This window comes from Lycium ferocissimum, chromosome 9, assembly GCF_029784015.1.
Source record: "Lycium ferocissimum isolate CSIRO_LF1 chromosome 9, AGI_CSIRO_Lferr_CH_V1, whole genome shotgun sequence".
Lineage (NCBI taxonomy): Eukaryota > Viridiplantae > Streptophyta > Magnoliopsida > Solanales > Solanaceae > Lycium > Lycium ferocissimum.
Window position 1 is genome coordinate 44,186,688 of NC_081350.1, and position 19,350 is coordinate 44,206,037.

The 19,350-nt window shown below is 32.8% G+C and overlaps 1 protein-coding gene, 10 non-coding genes and 1 pseudogene across 11 annotated transcripts; all 12 read left to right on the top strand.

The window, feature by feature from the left end:
* Nucleotides 1–45: 45 nt before the first annotated feature.
* Nucleotides 46–133, top strand: LOC132032276 (small nucleolar RNA snoR14). Its single transcript, XR_009408416.1, has one exon. It is a non-coding gene; the product is annotated as a small nucleolar RNA snoR14 (small nucleolar RNA).
* A 58-nt stretch (nt 134–191) lies between these two features.
* On the top strand, nt 192–285 carry LOC132032254 (small nucleolar RNA Z101). The gene has a single exon (XR_009408400.1). It is a non-coding gene; the product is annotated as a small nucleolar RNA Z101 (small nucleolar RNA).
* A 437-nt stretch (nt 286–722) lies between these two features.
* On the top strand, nt 723–814 carry LOC132032248 (small nucleolar RNA snR60/Z15/Z230/Z193/J17). The gene has a single exon (XR_009408394.1). It is a non-coding gene; the product is annotated as a small nucleolar RNA snR60/Z15/Z230/Z193/J17 (small nucleolar RNA).
* A 64-nt stretch (nt 815–878) lies between these two features.
* LOC132032251 (small nucleolar RNA Z43) lies at nt 879–978 on the top strand. Its single transcript, XR_009408397.1, has one exon. It is a non-coding gene; the product is annotated as a small nucleolar RNA Z43 (small nucleolar RNA).
* A 145-nt stretch (nt 979–1,123) lies between these two features.
* Nucleotides 1,124–1,202, top strand: LOC132032267 (small nucleolar RNA U61). Its single transcript, XR_009408407.1, has one exon. It is a non-coding gene; the product is annotated as a small nucleolar RNA U61 (small nucleolar RNA).
* A 106-nt stretch (nt 1,203–1,308) lies between these two features.
* LOC132032277 (small nucleolar RNA snoR14) lies at nt 1,309–1,393 on the top strand. The gene has a single exon (XR_009408417.1). It is a non-coding gene; the product is annotated as a small nucleolar RNA snoR14 (small nucleolar RNA).
* A 55-nt stretch (nt 1,394–1,448) lies between these two features.
* LOC132032253 (small nucleolar RNA Z101) lies at nt 1,449–1,541 on the top strand. Its single transcript, XR_009408399.1, has one exon. It is a non-coding gene; the product is annotated as a small nucleolar RNA Z101 (small nucleolar RNA).
* Nucleotides 1,542–11,658: 10,117 nt separating this feature from the next.
* On the top strand, nt 11,659–13,043 carry LOC132029260 (uncharacterized). Its single transcript, XM_059418574.1, has 2 exons — nt 11,659–12,670; nt 12,778–13,043. The coding sequence occupies exons 1-2, from the start codon at nt 12,247–12,249 to the stop codon at nt 12,792–12,794; spliced, it is 441 nt and encodes a 146-aa protein (XP_059274557.1). The 5' UTR covers nt 11,659–12,246; the 3' UTR covers nt 12,795–13,043.
* A 3,294-nt stretch (nt 13,044–16,337) lies between these two features.
* Nucleotides 16,338–16,429, top strand: LOC132032259 (small nucleolar RNA Z101). The gene has a single exon (XR_009408404.1). It is a non-coding gene; the product is annotated as a small nucleolar RNA Z101 (small nucleolar RNA).
* A 610-nt stretch (nt 16,430–17,039) lies between these two features.
* Nucleotides 17,040–17,133, top strand: LOC132032257 (small nucleolar RNA Z101). Its single transcript, XR_009408403.1, has one exon. It is a non-coding gene; the product is annotated as a small nucleolar RNA Z101 (small nucleolar RNA).
* A 1,192-nt stretch (nt 17,134–18,325) lies between these two features.
* LOC132032256 (small nucleolar RNA Z101) lies at nt 18,326–18,419 on the top strand. The gene has a single exon (XR_009408402.1). It is a non-coding gene; the product is annotated as a small nucleolar RNA Z101 (small nucleolar RNA).
* Nucleotides 18,420–18,957: 538 nt separating this feature from the next.
* Nucleotides 18,958–19,029, top strand: LOC132032260 (small nucleolar RNA Z101; annotated as a pseudogene).
* Nucleotides 19,030–19,350: the final 321 nt, after the last annotated feature.

A 19,350-nucleotide genomic window follows, 5' to 3' on the forward strand; every position in this document is an offset into this window, starting at 1 on the left:
TTTATATTTATAGTAATTTATTTATTTATATGTTTGAGGAGGAATATGAGGTGATGATATAATTCATAAGTCTGTCAATCCCCTGAAATACATTTTATGATGTAAAGTGTGAATCTCGACAGGTTCTGATCATTAATTAATTAATCCTCCATTAAATGTCATTTTTTGTTTATTTTTTTAAATTTAAGTTTTATGGGCATATGATGAAATCTTTTATATCGTAAATGGGTAATTTGCGTCTGAATCTTTTATTGATGCTATCACCTTGGAGAACTGATGCCCTTTAAATTATTTTCTCTATATATGTTTCTTTTTTGTTTTGATAGTAAACCGTAAAGCTGTCTTTTAGGGATTTAGAAATTATATAAATAGACACCAACATTTTTGTTGAGCTTGATTGTTGAAGAATGGCATTGAGGGTTATTGATTGTGTAAAGTTTGGGTTGATCTAACCACACTGGAATTTTTTTAAATTGATTAATAGAATCTTGGACATTTTGAGTTTGTATTAATATTTTCAAAAATTCATATTGATTTGGTAGAGACAGGTCTGAATTTAACGTTAATCTTCAGGTTATTTATTTGTTTAAATATCATTGGCCGATGATTAAAATTCTTTTATAGACAAGCATATGTCTGAATTTTTATCATGTTGTTAGCCTAATCTTCTCTATGAGGCCAATTATTATTTGTCCTTTTTTCTCATTAAAAAAATGTTTTTGTTGGGTCATATGATGATTAGAAGCATAGTTCAACTGAAATCTTTGTGATTATAAAACAGTTATTAGTCTTTCGCTCCTATCTGATGGCTCATTTTCTTGAAAAATATTTAAAAATGTGATTTTAGGTATTTTATTTGTTAAATTGAAATGGTTAATGGACAGTGACGACTTGTATCAATTGGTCTCGTTCGTCGTAATGGTGTTAAAAGCCACCTTGACGACCATCCTGATATATCACCACCCATAAACTGAGTCCAATAATTGAAGTTTTATGTTATTTCACTTGCCTTATCCTTATAGTTTCTGTTAATATTGAGTTATAATCTTGATATATGGTTCTAATTGTTTAGTGTTAAATTTGTAATGTGTTTTTAAGTATGTTTTAAATGTTACATTTTATTGTGCTTTGATGAAAAATTCTTGTGTCGGAGACTATTGGTCTGTGATGGTTTACACAACCCTCTAAGAAGTTCTGAGCACTTATCTTTTAATTTTAACTCATATATTTTCTGTTTAGTTGTTTTTTCCTTGTATAAATATTTTAATATTTTTTTTAATATTTATAACTAATTTGTGTTGAGGAACAATGAAGTGATGATAGAATTCTTGCTCAATCCACTGAATTACATTTTTTATGATGTAAAAAGTGAATCTCGACAGGTTCTGATCGATAACTAATCCTCAACTAACTGTTATTTTGTTATTTTTTTCGTGACATTAATGTTTTGTGGGCATATGATGAATCCTATATATCGTAAATGGGTAATTTGCGTCTGAATCTTTCATTGATGCTATCACCTTGGAGAACTGATGCCCTTTAAATTTTTGTCAATGTTTTTTTTAATTAGATATTAATTTGCCTGGATTGTAGATTGCATCATTTTATTATTATGAACTGTAAAACCTAGTTTTTACACAACCTTGTAAAGGATTTTGATTCATTCAAGCAGTTCCTTTATGACTTTCTACAATTGCTCATTTCTGTGAGATCTTACATTGAATAAAACATCAAAAATGAAAAAATGGAACTAGTATACTTGGCCCAAGTTGGAGTTTAGATATTTTTTACAGAGTAGGGCCTTTTCTGATGTGCTTCTAAATTATCTGTGAAATATTACTTAAATTTTGATGATTGCTACATTATGAATTCTTTATATAACACATATCGTGTTAACCCGTAAAATCACGAGTTTGTCTCTTTTAGTGAATACAAAACTGCTTTGTGGCAAAGGCCAAACATTGGAATTCGGCAGCATGGCTTCTTGTTGGTTGCGCATCTGTTGAAGAAGCAGCATAATTTACGGATAAATTTAGGATCTTTGTATCCTTTGTATCACATTATTTTGTATTCCTTTGTCAGCTGGTTATTGTGGATTTGTGGTGTGAGGGAGATACATTTTGGTTCTTTTTAGACTAAACTACTTGTATTATAAATTATAAGACTTCTCGAGTTATAAGTACTATCTTGCGTCCTTTTTTCCGATCACGTTCCAAATGATATGTTGCCCTCTGGGCTTTTCTTTTCAGCTCCTAGCTAGATATGTTTGGGAGTATACCTTGAATTGACTCTGTATTTACTACTCGAAATCAACGTTGTTCTATTTTTTTTTTATTTTTTATCGATGTTTGTCCACTCTTTTTTGGCACTTGATCTGTCACATATGTCAAATGGCTAAATATCTATATAGCTCCTCAATTTTGGCACCTCATCATCCTTAAACTTCACCATTATAACAAAGCCAATAAATTCACATTATGTTATTCTTAACAAGGCGAAAATTCCTTGTCAAATTTTCCTAGTCAAAGAAGAATTAAATAAAAAAATCGGAGCAGCCTCAAAGATCCAACTATAAGAGAGAATAATCTCATAAAAGAAAACGAAAAAAAAGGGAAAACATCACTTAATACCCCTATAATATAAAATATTTACCCTGCTATGGTTCTTTTCAAATTATTTTTGCTTCTACCCCACCGGCTGTAGATATTTATCTTGGGAAAAATTGAAACGGCCTTCCATGATATCATTTGAGTATATTTATATATCATAATGGTATTATGCTCTTGAGGAGTGTCTCATTCATGATATCATCACGATATATATGATGGTGTCATAGAATTTTTTTTCGAGAAAAGCGTCTTTTTTAATAAATGAACATGATCATTCATAATACCGTCTCGGTATTTATATTTCATGATACATGGAGGACTAAGAGAAGAACTGAAGCATATATCATCTTAGTATATTTATATATCATGATGGTATTATGGAGGACTAAGACAAGGACTGAAACATCTTTCATGATACCATCTCAATATATTTATATACCATGTTGGTATCATAATTGGGGGGCATCTTGGGTAAATATTTTTTATTTTTTCTGGGGGTTATGAAAGTAATAGGGGTATGGACGGGTAACTATTTTAGTTTGTCGGGGCATCCGTAATCTTTCCCCCAAAAAAAATTGCATACCATACTAAGTTCTAGAAACAAAAAGAGTTGAAATTGGAAGGACGAGAAAAATAGAGTATTGCTGAGAGAAATGTGGCCACTAAGCATATCTTATGTCTAGCTGAGAGTTTATCCCCACATCCTCATTTTCTTCAGATAAAACATCTTTAATTGTGTTTGGCCTGTTCTAATTTGTCACAGCGATGGAACTTGAAGCCCAACATGCACACACCTTAATCATTCAAAGGAATATGTTTCCACGAAACTTTTAATTTGCCAATATGTATTTAAAGAGACAAATGCTACTACTAACGTCTTTATTGTACTGTCTATCGGCCGCCATTGTTTTTTTTGGCAAACTTTCATTGCCAAAGTGGATATGTACACAAAATCAAAATTGATGCAGATTGGAAAAAGAGCCCTAGCCTTGCATTACTACTGCCAAACTATTTAGCTGAGGATAAAAGTCCTCCAATTGTTAAGCGACTAGCTAGCTTGGTGTTGCCTCTGCCTTTAACAAAAATCTCCTAAATCACCTTCCTAACGAAATCATTTGCTGCTCTCCTCTTGGCCTGAAATACCCTATAGTTCCTTTCCCTCCATATGACATATTCATCCAGCAAAAGCCATTATATATCATTGAGCCTGCACTCTTGCTTTTAGCATGTCTGTTAGCTCAATTAACTTCATCCTGCCATGGTAAAATACTTGCTTATTGATCCCTTGCCACTGTAATAACTTGTACCAAATGTCTACTAAATTGAAATTCCCCAAAAAAAAAAAGTTTAGGCTCTCATCAGTCGCGGTGCAGATAGAACATGTTCGGTCCTTGTGAATTTCCCATTTCTTCAATCTATATTTGGCATACAACTTCCCATGAACATCAAGAATACTAGTGCCAAGAGCAGTCAAATTAACCCAGGTATCAGCTTGTTGCATTAGGCCACGTACTAATAATCCTCTTTGTCACTTTCCAAGTTCCCACGATCGACAAGACTTTTAATCCTCTTCCTGATTGCTTCGACTTCAGCCTACAAATGAAAAATTTATTCGTGTAGGATAGGTACAATAGAAAATTTGAAGCTTATATCTCCAAATACTCTAACTATTTTTTCAGCATAAAATTACTTTGAAGGCAGAGAAAACACTTGAAAAGGGAATATGATAAAGCTATATTGGGAATCTTGAGAAAGCATAGAATTTTCAGCACTCTGCATATATTTGGCTATATTCTACTATCAGTTAGATACAGATACCTGTCTTAGTTTTGGAGTGGTCACACATTCCCCGAACTAGAGGAAATATATACATGACACCTAAGAGGTCATGGAGAAAAGTGAAAATTTCAGTATTTCCTTCCCAGGTCATGGACAAGTGGTTAAATGCTTAGTTTCCTCAAAAGGTTACTCCATTTCGGACTGAAATAACCCTTTTTCATTTAAATTTCGACGAAGACGAGAAGGTTTAAAATAAAAAAAAAAAAAAGATAACAGGCCACAGCCCATAGACAATATCCTCCCGTTGCAACTCTGTGTCACATCGGTTGGTAAGAAATGGAAAATAACAGGAAAGAAAAGGTATGGAAAAAAGAAGCGAGCAACAGTCTCACTTCTATGCTACATTCAAATAGTGTTTAAAAAGCGGGGGCGTAAGGCGGGACGTTTTACATTTGCCTCAGCGAGGCGTAAGCCCCATGAGTATTTAATTTTTAGTATTTCATAAATACAATTACAATAAATATTTTTAAATAGGTAAAATTACATAAAATAATAAAAGAAAAGTATAAATAAATGATATATATATATATCATCATACATTATTAAAAGTGGAAAGCTCCAAGATGCAAAAGTTGAATTACTAAAATGTCCCTCAAAATTTTTTGTACTACTAAATAAGTAATAAATTTACAGTATAATAAATGTCATGAATCAATAAATGGAGATATTAGTCTGAAGTTCATGAATCTGCCAAGCACTTACTACAAAATAATTACTTAGTGTAGTCTAAACTACAAATTACTTAGTGTAGTCTAAGCAACTTTTGTTTCTGTGTATTTACCAGCTAATTAATTGTTCAGAGCTAAGATTTTGAGGGATATGTGTACCAGAAGCGTATAGAATGTAATACTATAGTCCTTTTCTAAAAAGTATTTTTAATATATGCAATTAGTGTCAATTTTTAACCTTTCTCTTATTTTATTTTTCCTTCTATGTGTGCTATTAGAAAAACTCCATCCTGAGAAAACAAATATCAAACTACGTTACTCATTCATTTAATGTCAAACTATGGTATCATTCATTTTGCAATTGCTCAACGTGACGTACCACATTTTATGCTTGAGTCTCTTTACTACCTATCATTAAAGGTGTTAGAAGAGGTGAAAATTATTTAATTTCCCCATACTTGACCTTTCTTATTTTTCATTAGTTACAAATATATCATTCATTATTAAACCCAACTTAGACCATTCAACACAAGGTGAGAAGTAACCTAGGTTACTTCAGGCCTGAGGGGGAAAATATAGACATAAAATGGTGGTTCCTCCATCTTTTCTCTTTTTCACTCATTTTAGTCTCATTTTTTTCCCTTAATAAATTTATGTATCAATTTATAGTTACACAGGAGCAAGTCTATTTTGAGGAAAATAAAAGTTTGATCTGTATTCAGTTTGTCGTTGACAGTCCAGGAAAAGAAGGGGCTAAAAGAGGCAACCATTTTTTCCCATTTTATACGTTATGTCCAACTTGATTTTTCTACCTTTTCTCCGCTTTTCGTTCTCAACTCCACCATATGGTAAGTAATATATACGTGTGTATATATATATATATATATATATATATATATATATATATATATATATATATATATATCTTCGTTATTCACTAGCTGAATTTTTTCATTCTTTTAGACACCGCGGCAGCCCTTTGGAATCTTTTTTTTTTAATAATTTTTTTGTAATTCTTTGGCGTAGTGTGTTGTTAATTGGGATGTAATTCTATTTACCTTGTATGAGTATCGATTTTTTTTTATTAATGAAAGCAAGTTTTTCAAGGAATTAAAATTACTGCTGCCTCTCTCCATATTATTTTATCACTATATTCCCATTTTGTTTTTCTTTTAATTCCTCCGCTCGTTTATGTGTGTGTGTATGTGAGTATAAATAAATAGATTAATTGCTCTTATTTATCCCGAGCTTGTATTTTTTTGTTTAAATTTTATGTTATTCATCAGACATATTTAAATACTATTAATATTATTTTAAAGAGTTTATACTAATTAATATGAGATACACGTGCAAAGCACGTATATATATATATATATGCTTGATCCTCATAATAAAGCCACATTTAAATATGAGGCCTTAAGTATAGACACGTACACAAAAATTAGTGTTGCCTTTTTTATTTTTCGTCCTTTTTGTCTTTTACTTCATATATAGTAACATTAGTATTTTGCTTTAGGTCCCCAAACTTTTGAGGCTCCAAAAACTTTTACCGATGATTTTATGCTTTAAGTTTCTCTTAGATAATATTGAAGATTGTAAAAAGAAGTACAAAATATATATAACAAAAGAAAGAAAAAAACACTATCTATGTTTTAAGAGCAATATTTTAAAAGTTTGAACTAAACTACTCAAATCTTCATATTATTAAAATAATGTTTTTACAATAACATCGTAGGTAATGTATTTAAAACACATGACTAATATCTTATTGACTTGATAGTGAGTTACTATACAAAGGAAAATAAATAGCCCACATATCATAAGAACAACATGTGGATACATATATGTTCTTATTTCTGCTAATGCTTTTCAGTCCACTCAAATGTTCTCTATATTACTTGACAATTCTAAAAAGTTGCCACTGGAACTTTCAGCTTGTAGAATTACATAAATATCAGTACTTCAAAATGCACGGATAATGAGTTACTATCCAAAGGAAAAAAATAGCCCGCACATCATAAGAAAAGCAAGTGTATATATATATATGTTCTTATTTCTGCTAATGCTTTTCAATCCACTCAACTTCCTTGTTCTCTATGTTACTTGATAATTCTCAAAGGTTGCTTTATGCATACTCCCCACCCCTTCCTCCACCTTCCCTTGTGTTTTCCTGCTCATACACCTAAGATAAAACCTTTTCTCTTCTAGTTCTAGAAGCATGAAAATTAATAAAACAAGAAAAGGGGCCAAAAACCATATTGTCAAATGAAGCACATGTTTAGTCAACAGACCTTGTTACTTGCTGTGTCTTTGGCCTATTGCATGAAGATCATGCCTTCCTCAGTGATGTGCTACAAAATATGAACCATCACAAAGTGTTTAACCACCAAAAACAAACTTCAAGGAAAACCCTTTGATTGCTCAACAATGACATAGAAGAACGTTCCTGCTTAAACATGGCTGCAATTTTTTCCCACCCATTAGGGATCCCCTGGAATAACCTAAAAACTCGAGATAAATCCTCAAACTGACATGGAACAGAGGGTGGGGGAAAAAGAAAAAAGACAAAATCATCAAATAAGAAGTCAAATACACTGACTATTAGACACCTAATATGACAGGATTTAATACCTTATTATCTCTAAGGAAAGCTTGGCAACCCTCCTCATATACAACCAATAACCGTGTTTCAAATTTCTGCATCACAAGTTTAGTCAGTTGGAAAATAGATGCAACCAGAGGCACTTTAACATAACTCATTTCAAAGCTGAACAAACTTAGCCAGTAAATATCGGGTAATGACTTAGAAACAAATTTATCAACATCAACTTTTCTTTTCGTACGGTATTTCTCTGAATAAAATTTTAAAATATCACTGACTAACAACCCTATCTTGTACATTTGGCTCAACGAAGAAGATGTGTTTTAAGTAAAAGAAAAATGAAGAAGGAGATTCATTAATGGTGCACAATCATGGAAGAACACCTCTCATTTAAAGTGGAAATTCTGCTCCAAAAGGGAAGCAGAATATCGACCAAATGGGAGCACAACATCTCACTGATAAAGCATAGTTGTGAATCAAATGACTCAGTCAGATGCTTTTGGCTTCTCAATACACTAGATGCATACTCTCTTCCTCCTCTGAATACTACGAACAAACTAAATTGGAAGTTTTAGAAAGAAGATTTTTTCCATTTCATAAGTAGGGGAATGCAATCAACTATCCGACATCAATTAATGGGAACTCCAAGAAACCAACAGAATTGACCGTCTAGAAAAAGGCTAAATAGCTACTGTAACGTATCATAAATACGAAACAGTTTATCTTGAAGTTCAAAATGGCTTTTCTTCAGTAGTTAAATGGCCACGCAAATACTAATATTTCAATTTTCAAGAGCCATTGAATTCAAATTCTTACCTACCAGAATTTTATAATGTTGGAAGATGGTAAAATAGGAGAAACTACACCAAAGTCCCTATTCATGCACTCCTCTACCTGTTTTAGGAATAACAGGTATCAGTATTCATTCTGGGATACAAATACAATCAAATTATGCACTAAATAAAAAATCATATGCGATTTTTACCTTCAAAATATAATTTGGACAAGGAAGTTCATTCCACAATGATGCTTTTTGTTTATAATAATTTGTAGTATAATCAAGGATGGCATCTTCAAAGTCTCTTTTGTAGCACTCCATCTTCCCATTTCCAATTTCGACAAATATATCTACTGTTAGGAATATAGTTTACATGCCCTCGACCCAGTCTCACATATGATGATTTGAACATATTTTTTTGAGCGTTATTTAATATAAATATATGTCATCTGATATTCTTTTATCGTACATGCTTATTATCAATTGTTTGATTAAATATGATAAGATCCTTGATTAAAGTTTTGAGACGTGACATCATGATAGAGATTCTGATAATGAGAGAGTCATGTCTCTTATAACTTAATCTAAAAATGTTCTTGATCGTAGGATTACTAATTAGGATATTAGTAACCGGTTAGATCAATATGTATGTGGTGGTCTTTATTGGATAAAGATTTGTTGATCTCATTAACTAAATTACATATATAGATGATGCATATAGAGGTATGATCATTGAACATACTCATTGAATAATAATCCTAATGGTTATAATTACCATAAACTGTCAATAAGATATTTTCTTGAAGAATGTAATGTACTAATTTTTCCTTTGACCTGAGATCATCATGGTTATTGACTTGTTGTTTGTTGTACTTTGATACCAGACGCCTATGGACCTAGGGCGATAGTCGAAAGGATATTAGGTATGATCAAAATGGAATCTGTCATTGGTAATGAGTTGAAGCTCTATGTTGTCATGAATTGTAAACGACTAACTTAAGACCTTGGACAAGGCATTCAAATGAAAGAAGAAAAGAGTTTCTTAGATCATTCAATAGTTGGTTATATTTTACATGCAAGCATAGTTGATCGCCTATCAGGATTTGACAGTTGAACTATATCCTAGGGTGATTCGGAGCTATACAGACAGAGGGAAATAATATGTTATTCTTCTATGGATTCTTGAGAGTAATTTGTATACTTCATGTTAGCCGGTCATTAAGGAGTGTTGCTAGACGCCACCCTTGATTAGTATATTGATCGGATCGATTTATTACCGGTTTAGTATTGAACCTATGGGGTCACACACTAACGAGTGTTCTAATCTTTGCTAAAGGATTAATTATTCATGTTTGATAATTAAATTATAGAATTTAGTTAGTCAAATAAATAATACTTTAGTGCAAATAGAATATTATTATATTCATTGCTAGCACATAGAATATAATTAATATTGTGAATAAATTGAATCTTGCTATTTGGAATAGTAAATAAAATTGTATCTCTTGGTTGAAATAATTATCAATGTATTTATGTGATATATATTTGATACTTATAATTAATATTTATTTATATAGAGATATGTGTAAATATTAATTAAGGACTCCTATGTAATATCTAATTTAGAATTTGAGAGACATGGGATAATTCCCATTACGTGCATGTGATCCCATTTTGAATGGGATTTGATTCTTTACCAGAAAATCTGCAAAATTCAAATCAGAATTGGACTTTGAGAAGAAGTCTACCTCTTGCCATCATATCATATAAAAAGGAGTTGTGGGCAACGTGAATATGCAGAGAACAAAAATATTAACACAGCGTTAAAAATTCTAAGAGAACCAAGAAATTGTCTTTCTTGTTCTTTCAAGTTGTGCTGAAATTCTAAGAGACTTTTAGCACAATTATTTTCATTCAATTTGTTCGAGGGTTCTATTAATCAAGGAGTTGATAGCAGGGATTAGTCTCGGTGTGGATACACATAGGCTCTTCGTACTATCGAAGAGATTTTAAGTCAAGGCTTTCTCCAACATGTTTGTCTTGGATCCATTCTTCGACATGTGAATAAATTTTAAAATACAACTAGATCTTCTTAGGATTGTCTTTGTCTTTCACTGCGTGTTATGAACACCCTATGCAATCCTTCAGTGGTATCAGAGCCTTGGTTGTCTATATTTAAAATTTATTATTGAATCTTTGTTTATATATTTGAAGAGTACAACTATAGTATTTGCGGATTTGTCAAATTTTTTGAGAGCTTATGTGTTAATTTTATTATGAATAAAGATAAATGTCAAACTAATGGTAAGTTAATTACATAAATGTGAAATATTGTACTGGATACAATACTCACCAGATACATAAGAAAGTCCACAATTGCATATGATGCCGTGATGAAAAGTTTTTTTTTGAAGATCTTTTACTATTTTGTTCAACCCTTTATATTTGAACATATAATACGTGCTTAATAGACAATAACTTTATTATTGTTAATGATTCATGAGATGTTAGTTAATAATAATATAAGGACAGATTGACATGTGATGTATGAGAGTGTAGCTTAAATCAAAATTGTATGATATATATGTGAAATATATGTATGTATTCATATGGAATTTTATCTATTTGTTTAATGTTTGTTCTATATAAAATTATGAATTATCTATTACATGTGATGTAAATTTGTTTGGAACTAAACACATAACTAATAGAACAGAAAATTAACATGCTATGATTGATTTGATCACCAAATTATTAAAAGACCCTTTGAATGATTAAAATTGAGTTCTTAAACAAGAAAATATAAGATATTTATTGTAAGCTATCCATCAAGATAAATACTTTTATTTATTTAATTTTGTTTACAAGTAGCGGCCTGACAAGCAGGAGACTTGTAGTTTAAGAATGATTAAAATTATTTATTGCATTAGATGTATGGTTGAAAAGAATTATTTAATTTGATACTAAATGTCTGGACTACCCGAAAAGTATTAAATTTAATTAATTCTTTGTCGTCATGATAGTTGAACTCAACTATGTCAATAGGATCGTCTGACCACTAGGGGACTATTTGGCATAGAGCAAATTAATTTAAGGAAATTGTATAGGGATGCAATTGGTAAAAGTACCTACCTTTAAAATATGTGTGAGAAACGACAAGAGGCTCATATATGTTGTTGGAGGATTCCTTACTACACTAAAGAAATGAAGATTTCTTAAAACTATAATAAGGGCACATAGTTTCAACTATTTAGTGGAGATATCATTTATATAAAAGTCCATATTTTTAATTATAATGTGTAAATATGTTCTTATATTGTTGTCTTTGCTTTTCTATTTTAGATTTCTCAATATGTCAACTATATCACTGCGCGGTATACTTGATGCCAACAAGTTGGTAGGACCAAACTTTGAAGACTGATACAGAAATTTGAGAATTGTTCTCACGCATGAAAAGCTTATCGATGTGATCGATAAGCCTGAAAAGGAAGTCCCAGCTGAGGATGATGCTGAGGACACCATGTATTATCAGAAATACATGGAAGACTGTCTTACTGCTAAATGCATCATTCTCGCTTCTATGAATTCTGAACTCCAGAGGAAACATCAAGATATGGAGCCACTTGCTATTATTAAACATCTTAAGAAGATGTTTGGTACACAGAGTAGGACAGTTAGATACCAGTTGTCTAAGGCTTTGTTTGGATCCAAGTTGACTGCAAACTCTCCAATTGGACCCATGTCAATCATATGATTGATCTTATTGAAGAACTAGAAAAACTGGGGTGCAAACTTGGAAAAGAGCTTTCTCAAGATTTGATCTTGCAGTCACTATCTGAATCCTTTTCACAGTTCGTTATTAATTTCAATATACATAAAATGGATTCTGATCTTCATGAGATGCTTAACATGTTAATTGATTATGAGAATCAACTTGCATCTGAGAAGAAGAAAGGACCTGTTATGCTGGTTGGTAACTCTTCTAAAAGGAAGGATAAGGGTAAGACGAAAACCAAAAAGAAGCCTACTGCGCCTAAGGGTGGTGTGACCAAACCCAAAATTAAAGAAGGCAAAACTAACCAATCTGAGGCAGAGTGTTTCCACTGCAAAAAGAAAGGACATTGGAAGAGAAATTGCAAAGGGTATCTTGCAACTTTGAATGACAAGAAACAAGGTGAGAATTTAATGAAAAATGTTTTCATGATTTCTTTAACTACTATTGATTCTTCACTGTGGGTATTAGATAATGGCTGTTGCTTTAACATCTGCAATATGTTGCAGGGGCTCCAGATAAATAAGAAGTTGAAGAAAGGAGAAGTTAACCTGCAAGTTGGAAATGGTGCAATAGTTGCGGCCTTAGCTGTAAGATCAATTTCTTTGATAGTGCCTACGGGCGAAACACTTTATTAGAAGATTGTTATTATGTTCCTACATTTGTTGCGAACATAATTTCAGTTTCTTTGCTGGACAAGCATGGTTTTCACGTTGTTATAAAGAATGGCATTTGCACTATTTTTTGTGGTAATGATTTATATGTGAATGTTTGTCTACAACGTGGTATTTTTGTCTTACCCAATGCGACTGCTAATTTGATTATGCATGTCTCTAGTATTAAGAGAAAAAAAGATAGTCAAGTGAATCATACATACCTTTGGCATTGTAGGCTTGGTCATAGTGGCGGAAAAAAATTAACAAGTTGTACAAGAAAGGTTACCTTGACAAGTAAGATTTTGAATCATACCCAACTTGCGAATCTTGTATCAAAGGAAAGATGACCAAATCTCCATTTATTGAAAGTGGATAGAGAGCTTCTGAATAATTGGGCCTAATTCATACAGATGTTTGTGGACCAATGAAAATTCAAGCTTGAGGTGGCTATTCTTACTTCATTACATTCACTGATGATATGTCGAGATATGGATTTGTGTATCTTATGAGACACAAATTTGAATCTTTTGAAATGTTCAAAAGATTTCACAGTGAAGTTGAGAAACAGACTAGTAAAAGTATCAAGTACTGAGGTCTAATAGAGGTGGAGAATATCTCAGTGATGATTTTACTAAATATCTCAAAGAGAATGGGATTCTCTCACAATGGACACCTCTTGGAACACCACAACATAATGGTGTGTCAGAAAGAAGGAATTGAACCTTATTAGATATGGTGAGATCCATGATGGGTTTCACTGATCTTCCAATGAACTTATGGGGATATGCTTTAGAAGCAACAACATATTTACTAAATAAAGTTCACACTAAGTCAGTCTCTACAATACCATATGAGAGATGGAAAGGACGGAAGCCTAACCTTAAACATATAAAAGTTTGGGGTTCTTTAGCTTACGTTAAAAGACTGCAATCTGATAAACTTGACTCAAGATCTGATAAAGTGTAGATTCATTGGGTATCCCAAAGAGACTATGGGATACTATTTCTATCACCCCTCTAACCATAAAGTGTTTGTGGCAAGAGGAGCAACTTTTTTGTAAAAGGAATTTCTTTTAGAAAGAAATGATGGTCAGGAAATAGAATTTGATGAAGCTCAAGAAACTAATGTTTCAACACAAGATCTAGAAGATGAGATACAAGTTGATGAACCTTAATTGGATGTCTTGAACTAGTTCCAAACCAAGTTGAACAACCAGATCCAATACAAGGGGAATAAGTTGTACACGAACCTCTTAGGAAGTCTACACGACAATGTCATGCACCAAATAGGTTGAATCTAATGGCATAAGATGATGTTTTAGATGGGATCGATCATAATGATAATGATCCTAAGAATTATGAAGAGGCAATACAAAGTTCTGACTATGAGAAATGGCAAATAGCCATGGAATCCGTGAAGGTCAATAAAGTATGGACTTTAGTTGAACCTTAAAAGGATATAAAACCTATTGGTTGTAAATGGGTTTTGAAGAAAAAGATTGGAGCAGACGAAAAAGTAGACACCTATAAAGCCTGACTTGTTGCCAAGGGATATCGTCAAAAAGAAGGAATAGATTATGACGAGACTTTCTCTCCCGTGACAATGCTCAAATCTATTCGGATTTTGCTTGCTATAACAGCATACCATGATTATGAAATATGGCAAATGGATGTGAAAACAACTTTCCTTAATGGTGAGTTGGAAGAGGATGTGTACATGACAGTAACCTGAAGGTTTCATATCCACATCTGATCATAATAAAATTTGCAAGCTACAAAAGCCCATTTATGGACTAAAGCAAGCTTCTCGAAGTTGGAACATACGCTTAAACAAGACAATTGAAAATTTCAATTTTGTTAGATGTGAAGAAGAACCTTGTGTACCAAAGTGTTAGTGGGAGAACAACTATTTTCTTTGAAATATAAAAGATATGTAAGATAATTAAACCAAATATCACATAAAAATGCCAAAGACTAACCAAATCACGAAAGCACGTCACACCAACTTCATTAAGTGTAGGGAGTGACTTTTGAGCAATTAAACTTCGATCTAGATAGTGGAAGAACCGTGAAAGCCGCTTAACCATAAGTTTGTGATTTTTCCATCTTTTTGCAAGCTCCCTCATCTCAACGTCACCATCCTTCTCTCTCAAAGAAGGGAGAACCTAAAAAAGAATGCAAACACAGATGGGAAACTTGAATAGGACAAAATGAGCAATGAGAATGCATTGTGCTAACTCAACAAGTATTTTGGATGGATTTGCACCATTTCACTATTAGGGATCAACATACCTTTACATGTGAGTTTGTGTTGGAAAAATGAAGTATGAGTTACTTCCATAAGTAAATCACCTCAATGACATAGGAACTAGGTCCATACATATGTTTTGTTCAAAAATTTAATGAATTATGAATTTTGTGAACATTGTCAGGGCAAGATTTAATCCACTTAGTGCATTAGAAGTTAATAAACATTATGAGCCCACACTAATACTATCAACAAAACTTCAACCCCCATGAGCCGTATAAGGCTACTTTGGTATAGAGAAAATCTTATAGCCAATGGTTCTTGCTGTAGAATGGATATATTCTTCAAAAACTTTCTTGTATTTCTCATATAGCTGCTGAGAGTAATCACGAGGGGATTCTGTGTACACATAATTTAGATGATGATGTACTTCAAATTAAGGATAATCCAAAAAGAAGTAGCAACCAAAAGGATGAAAAGTTTAAAGCAGCAAACATGATTTAGAAAGAAAAAAAGGAACTCTAAGCACAAAGAATGTTATGGATACGTGTAGATCATCGTGTACTCTTCAGAGGCAAATAATGTATCTTCAGGCGCAAGCACTGATGACAAACTTTTCATGGCTTTTACAAAATTTGTGATTTCTTCCTCCTCAAAGTCCTCACATCCTTCCTCCAACTTGATAGGCTCCTCAACGCTCATTGTTTCATCCAAGAATTTCTTTAATTTTGGGATTCCATTCTCTATGGTCTCCCATCCTTTCTCGAACTTGATAGACTCCATCTTGTCCTCCGACTCTATCTCCGCCTCCGACTCCATAGGCTCCATCTCATCCTCTCCTGTAACTCTTCTTCTAACCACCGTCTGCGTATGAGCAATTGAAAATCCCACATCAGCTTATCAAGAAAGAAGCGCCAGGTTAATGGAACACAAAAGTATAAAAATAATTTGTAAAATTCAATCACACTCCAAGCAGTAAACTATTAAGAATATTGTCACTATTTAAGTTTCAAACAAGAACAATTCTGATCACATGCTGCAGGCACGGAAATACATATTATGATGTAAAGTGTGAATCCCCATAGGTTTTGATCATTAATCAATTGATCCTCGATTAAATGTCATTTTTTGTTTATTCTTTGTTTTAAAATTTTTTTTAAAGTTTTTTGGGATATGATGAAATCTTTTATATCGTATATGGGTAATTTGCGCCTAAATTTTTCATTGATGTTATCACCTTGGAGACCTGATACCCCTTAAATTATTTCCTCTATATTTGTTTCATTTATAGTTAGATAGTAAACTGTCTTTTAGAGATTTAGAAATTAGTATATAAATAGACACCAACATCAGCTATTTCAAAAACTTCACAGCAACTTGCGTTTGGCTATATCCTTCTATTTTTAATCAGTGACTATGTTTACTGTCATTAAAAAAAGTTTTGCCCTGCCCGTTTAAAATTTTCAAAAAACAAGTTTTGCCCCGCCCTTCCCTATTAAGTGTTTGCCCAGGTCGGCCTTGCCCGACCCCAATTGCCATCCCTAATCAACGTGTACTCTTCAGAGGTGAATAATGTATCTTCACCGTCTGCATATGAGCAACTGAATACCCTATGTCAGCTTATCAAGAAAGAAACGCCAGGTTAACAGAACACAAAAGTGTAAAACTAATTTGTAAAAGCCAATCACACTCCAAGCAGTAAACTATTAATAATATTGTAACTATTTAAGTTTCAAACAGAAACAATTCTGATCACATGCTGCAGACACTGAAATATATTTTATGATGTAAAATGTGAATCCCGACAGGTTATGATCATTGTAAAAGTCATTTTTTGTTTATTCTTTGTTTAAAAAAAATTGAAATTTTATGTGCATATGCTGAAATCTTTTATATCGTATATGGGTAATTTGCATCTGAATTTTTCATTGATGTCATCACCCTGGAGACCTGATGCCCTTTAAATTATTTCCTCTATATTTGTTTCTTTTGTAGTTTTGATAGTAAACTGTCTTTTAAGGATTTAGAAATTAGTAGATAAATAGACACCAATATCAGCTATTTGAGAAACTTCACTGCAGCTCGCGTTTGGCTATATCCTTCTTTTTTTAATCTGTGACTATGTTTACTGGCATTAAAAAAAGTTTTGCCCTGCCCCGTTTAAAATTTTCAAAAAAACAAGTTTGCCCCGCCCTGCCGTATTAAGTGTTCGCCTAGCTCCGCCCTGCCTGGCCCCAATTGCCATCCCTAATCACCATGTACTCTTCAGAGGTGAATAATGTATCTTCAAGTGCAAGCACTCATAACAAACTTTTTATGGCTTTCACAAAATTTGTGATTTCTTCCTCCTCTAAGTCCTCACATCCTTCGTCCAACTTGATAGGCTCCTCATCGTCCATTGTTTCATCCAAGAATTTCTTTAATTTTGTCATTCCCTTCTCTATGGTCTCCTCTCCTTTCTCCAACTTGATAGGCTCCTTCTTGTCCTCCAACTCCATCCCGACCCCAATTGCCATCCCTAATCATCGTGTACTCTTCAAAGGTGAATAATGTATCTTGTGTGCAAGCACTGATAACAAACTTTTCATGGCTTTCACAAAATTTGTGATTTCTTGCTCCTCTAGGTCCTCACATCCTTTATCCAACTTGATAGGCTCCTCATCGTCCATTGTTTCATCCAAGAATTTCTTTAATTTTGTGATTCCCTTTTCTATGGTCTCCATCTATTCTCCAACTTGATATGCTCCATCTTGTCCTTCGGCTCCATCTCGTGCTCTGACTCCATCTCGTTCTGTGACTCCATAGGCTCTATCTCGTCCTCTCCGGTAATTCTTCTTCTAACCACCGTCTGCATATGAGCAATTGAAAACCCTACGTCAGCTTACCAAGAAAGAAACGCCACGTTAAGAGAACACAAAAGTATAAAACTAATTTGTAAAATCCAATCACACTCCAAGCAATAAATCATTAAGAATATTGTAACTATTTAGGTTTCAAACAGAAACAATTCTGATCACATGCTGCAGACATTGAAATACATTTTACGATGTAAAGTGTGAATCCCGACAGGTTCTGACCATTAATCAACTAATCGTCCATTAAATGTCTTTTTTTTTTTTTTGCTTATTCTTTGTTTAAAAAATAATTAAAGTTTTATGGGCATATGATGAAATCTTTTATATCGTATATGGGTAATTTGCGTCTAAATTTTTCATTTATGTTATCACCTTGGAGACCTGATGCCCTTTACATTATTTCCTCTATATTTGTTTCTTTTGTAGTTTTGATTGTAAATTGTCTTTTAGGGATTTAGAAATATATATATATATATATATATATATATATATATATATATATATATATATATATTGATTGCAGGACAAAGGCCTGGTGACGTGGCAATCTCTTAGGCTCCGACTCCATCTCGTGCTCCGATTCCATCGGCTCTATCTCGTCCTCTCCAGTAACTCTTCTTCTAACCACCGTCTGCATATGAGCAATTGAAAACCCTACGTCAGCTTATCAAGAAAGAAATGCCACGTTAACAGAACACAAAGTATAAAGCTAATTTGTAAAATCCAATCACACTCCAAGCAGTAAACTATTAAGAATATTGTAACTATTTAAGTTTCAAACAACAACAATTCTGATCACATGCTGTAGACACTGAAATACATTTTATGATGTAAAGTATGAATCCCGACATGTTCTGATCATTAATCAATTAATCCTCCATTAAATGTCATTTTTTGTTTATTCTTTGTTTTAAAAAAAAAATTAAAGTTTTATGGGCATATGATGAAAATTTGCATCTGAATTTTTCATTGATGTTATCACCTTGGAGACCTGATGCCCTTTAAATTATTTCCTCTATGTCTGTTTCTTTTGTAGTTTTGATTGTAAAAGATAAATGCAAATTCTAGCCTAAGAGAGTGCCACGTCACCAGGCCTTTGTATATATAATTGCAGGACAGAGGCCCTGTGACGTGGCGCTCTCTTAGGCTAGAATTTGCATTTATCTTTTTTCTCAAATTTTTGGCCTTTCTCTCATTTTTTATTATTTATGTGTTTTTAAAAAAGAACAAAAAACACTTCTTTTTAGGAAAAATCAAAAGTCACTACTTCAAACTATTCCAACAGTCACGTCTTTTCCTAATCTTACATAATTACGTTATTTAT

What these genes read in the sequence shown, in the direction of transcription:
- LOC132029260 (XM_059418574.1), top strand. Translation starts at nt 12,247, where the DNA reads ATGATTGATCTTATTGAAGAACTAGAAAAACTGGGGTGCAAACTTGGA.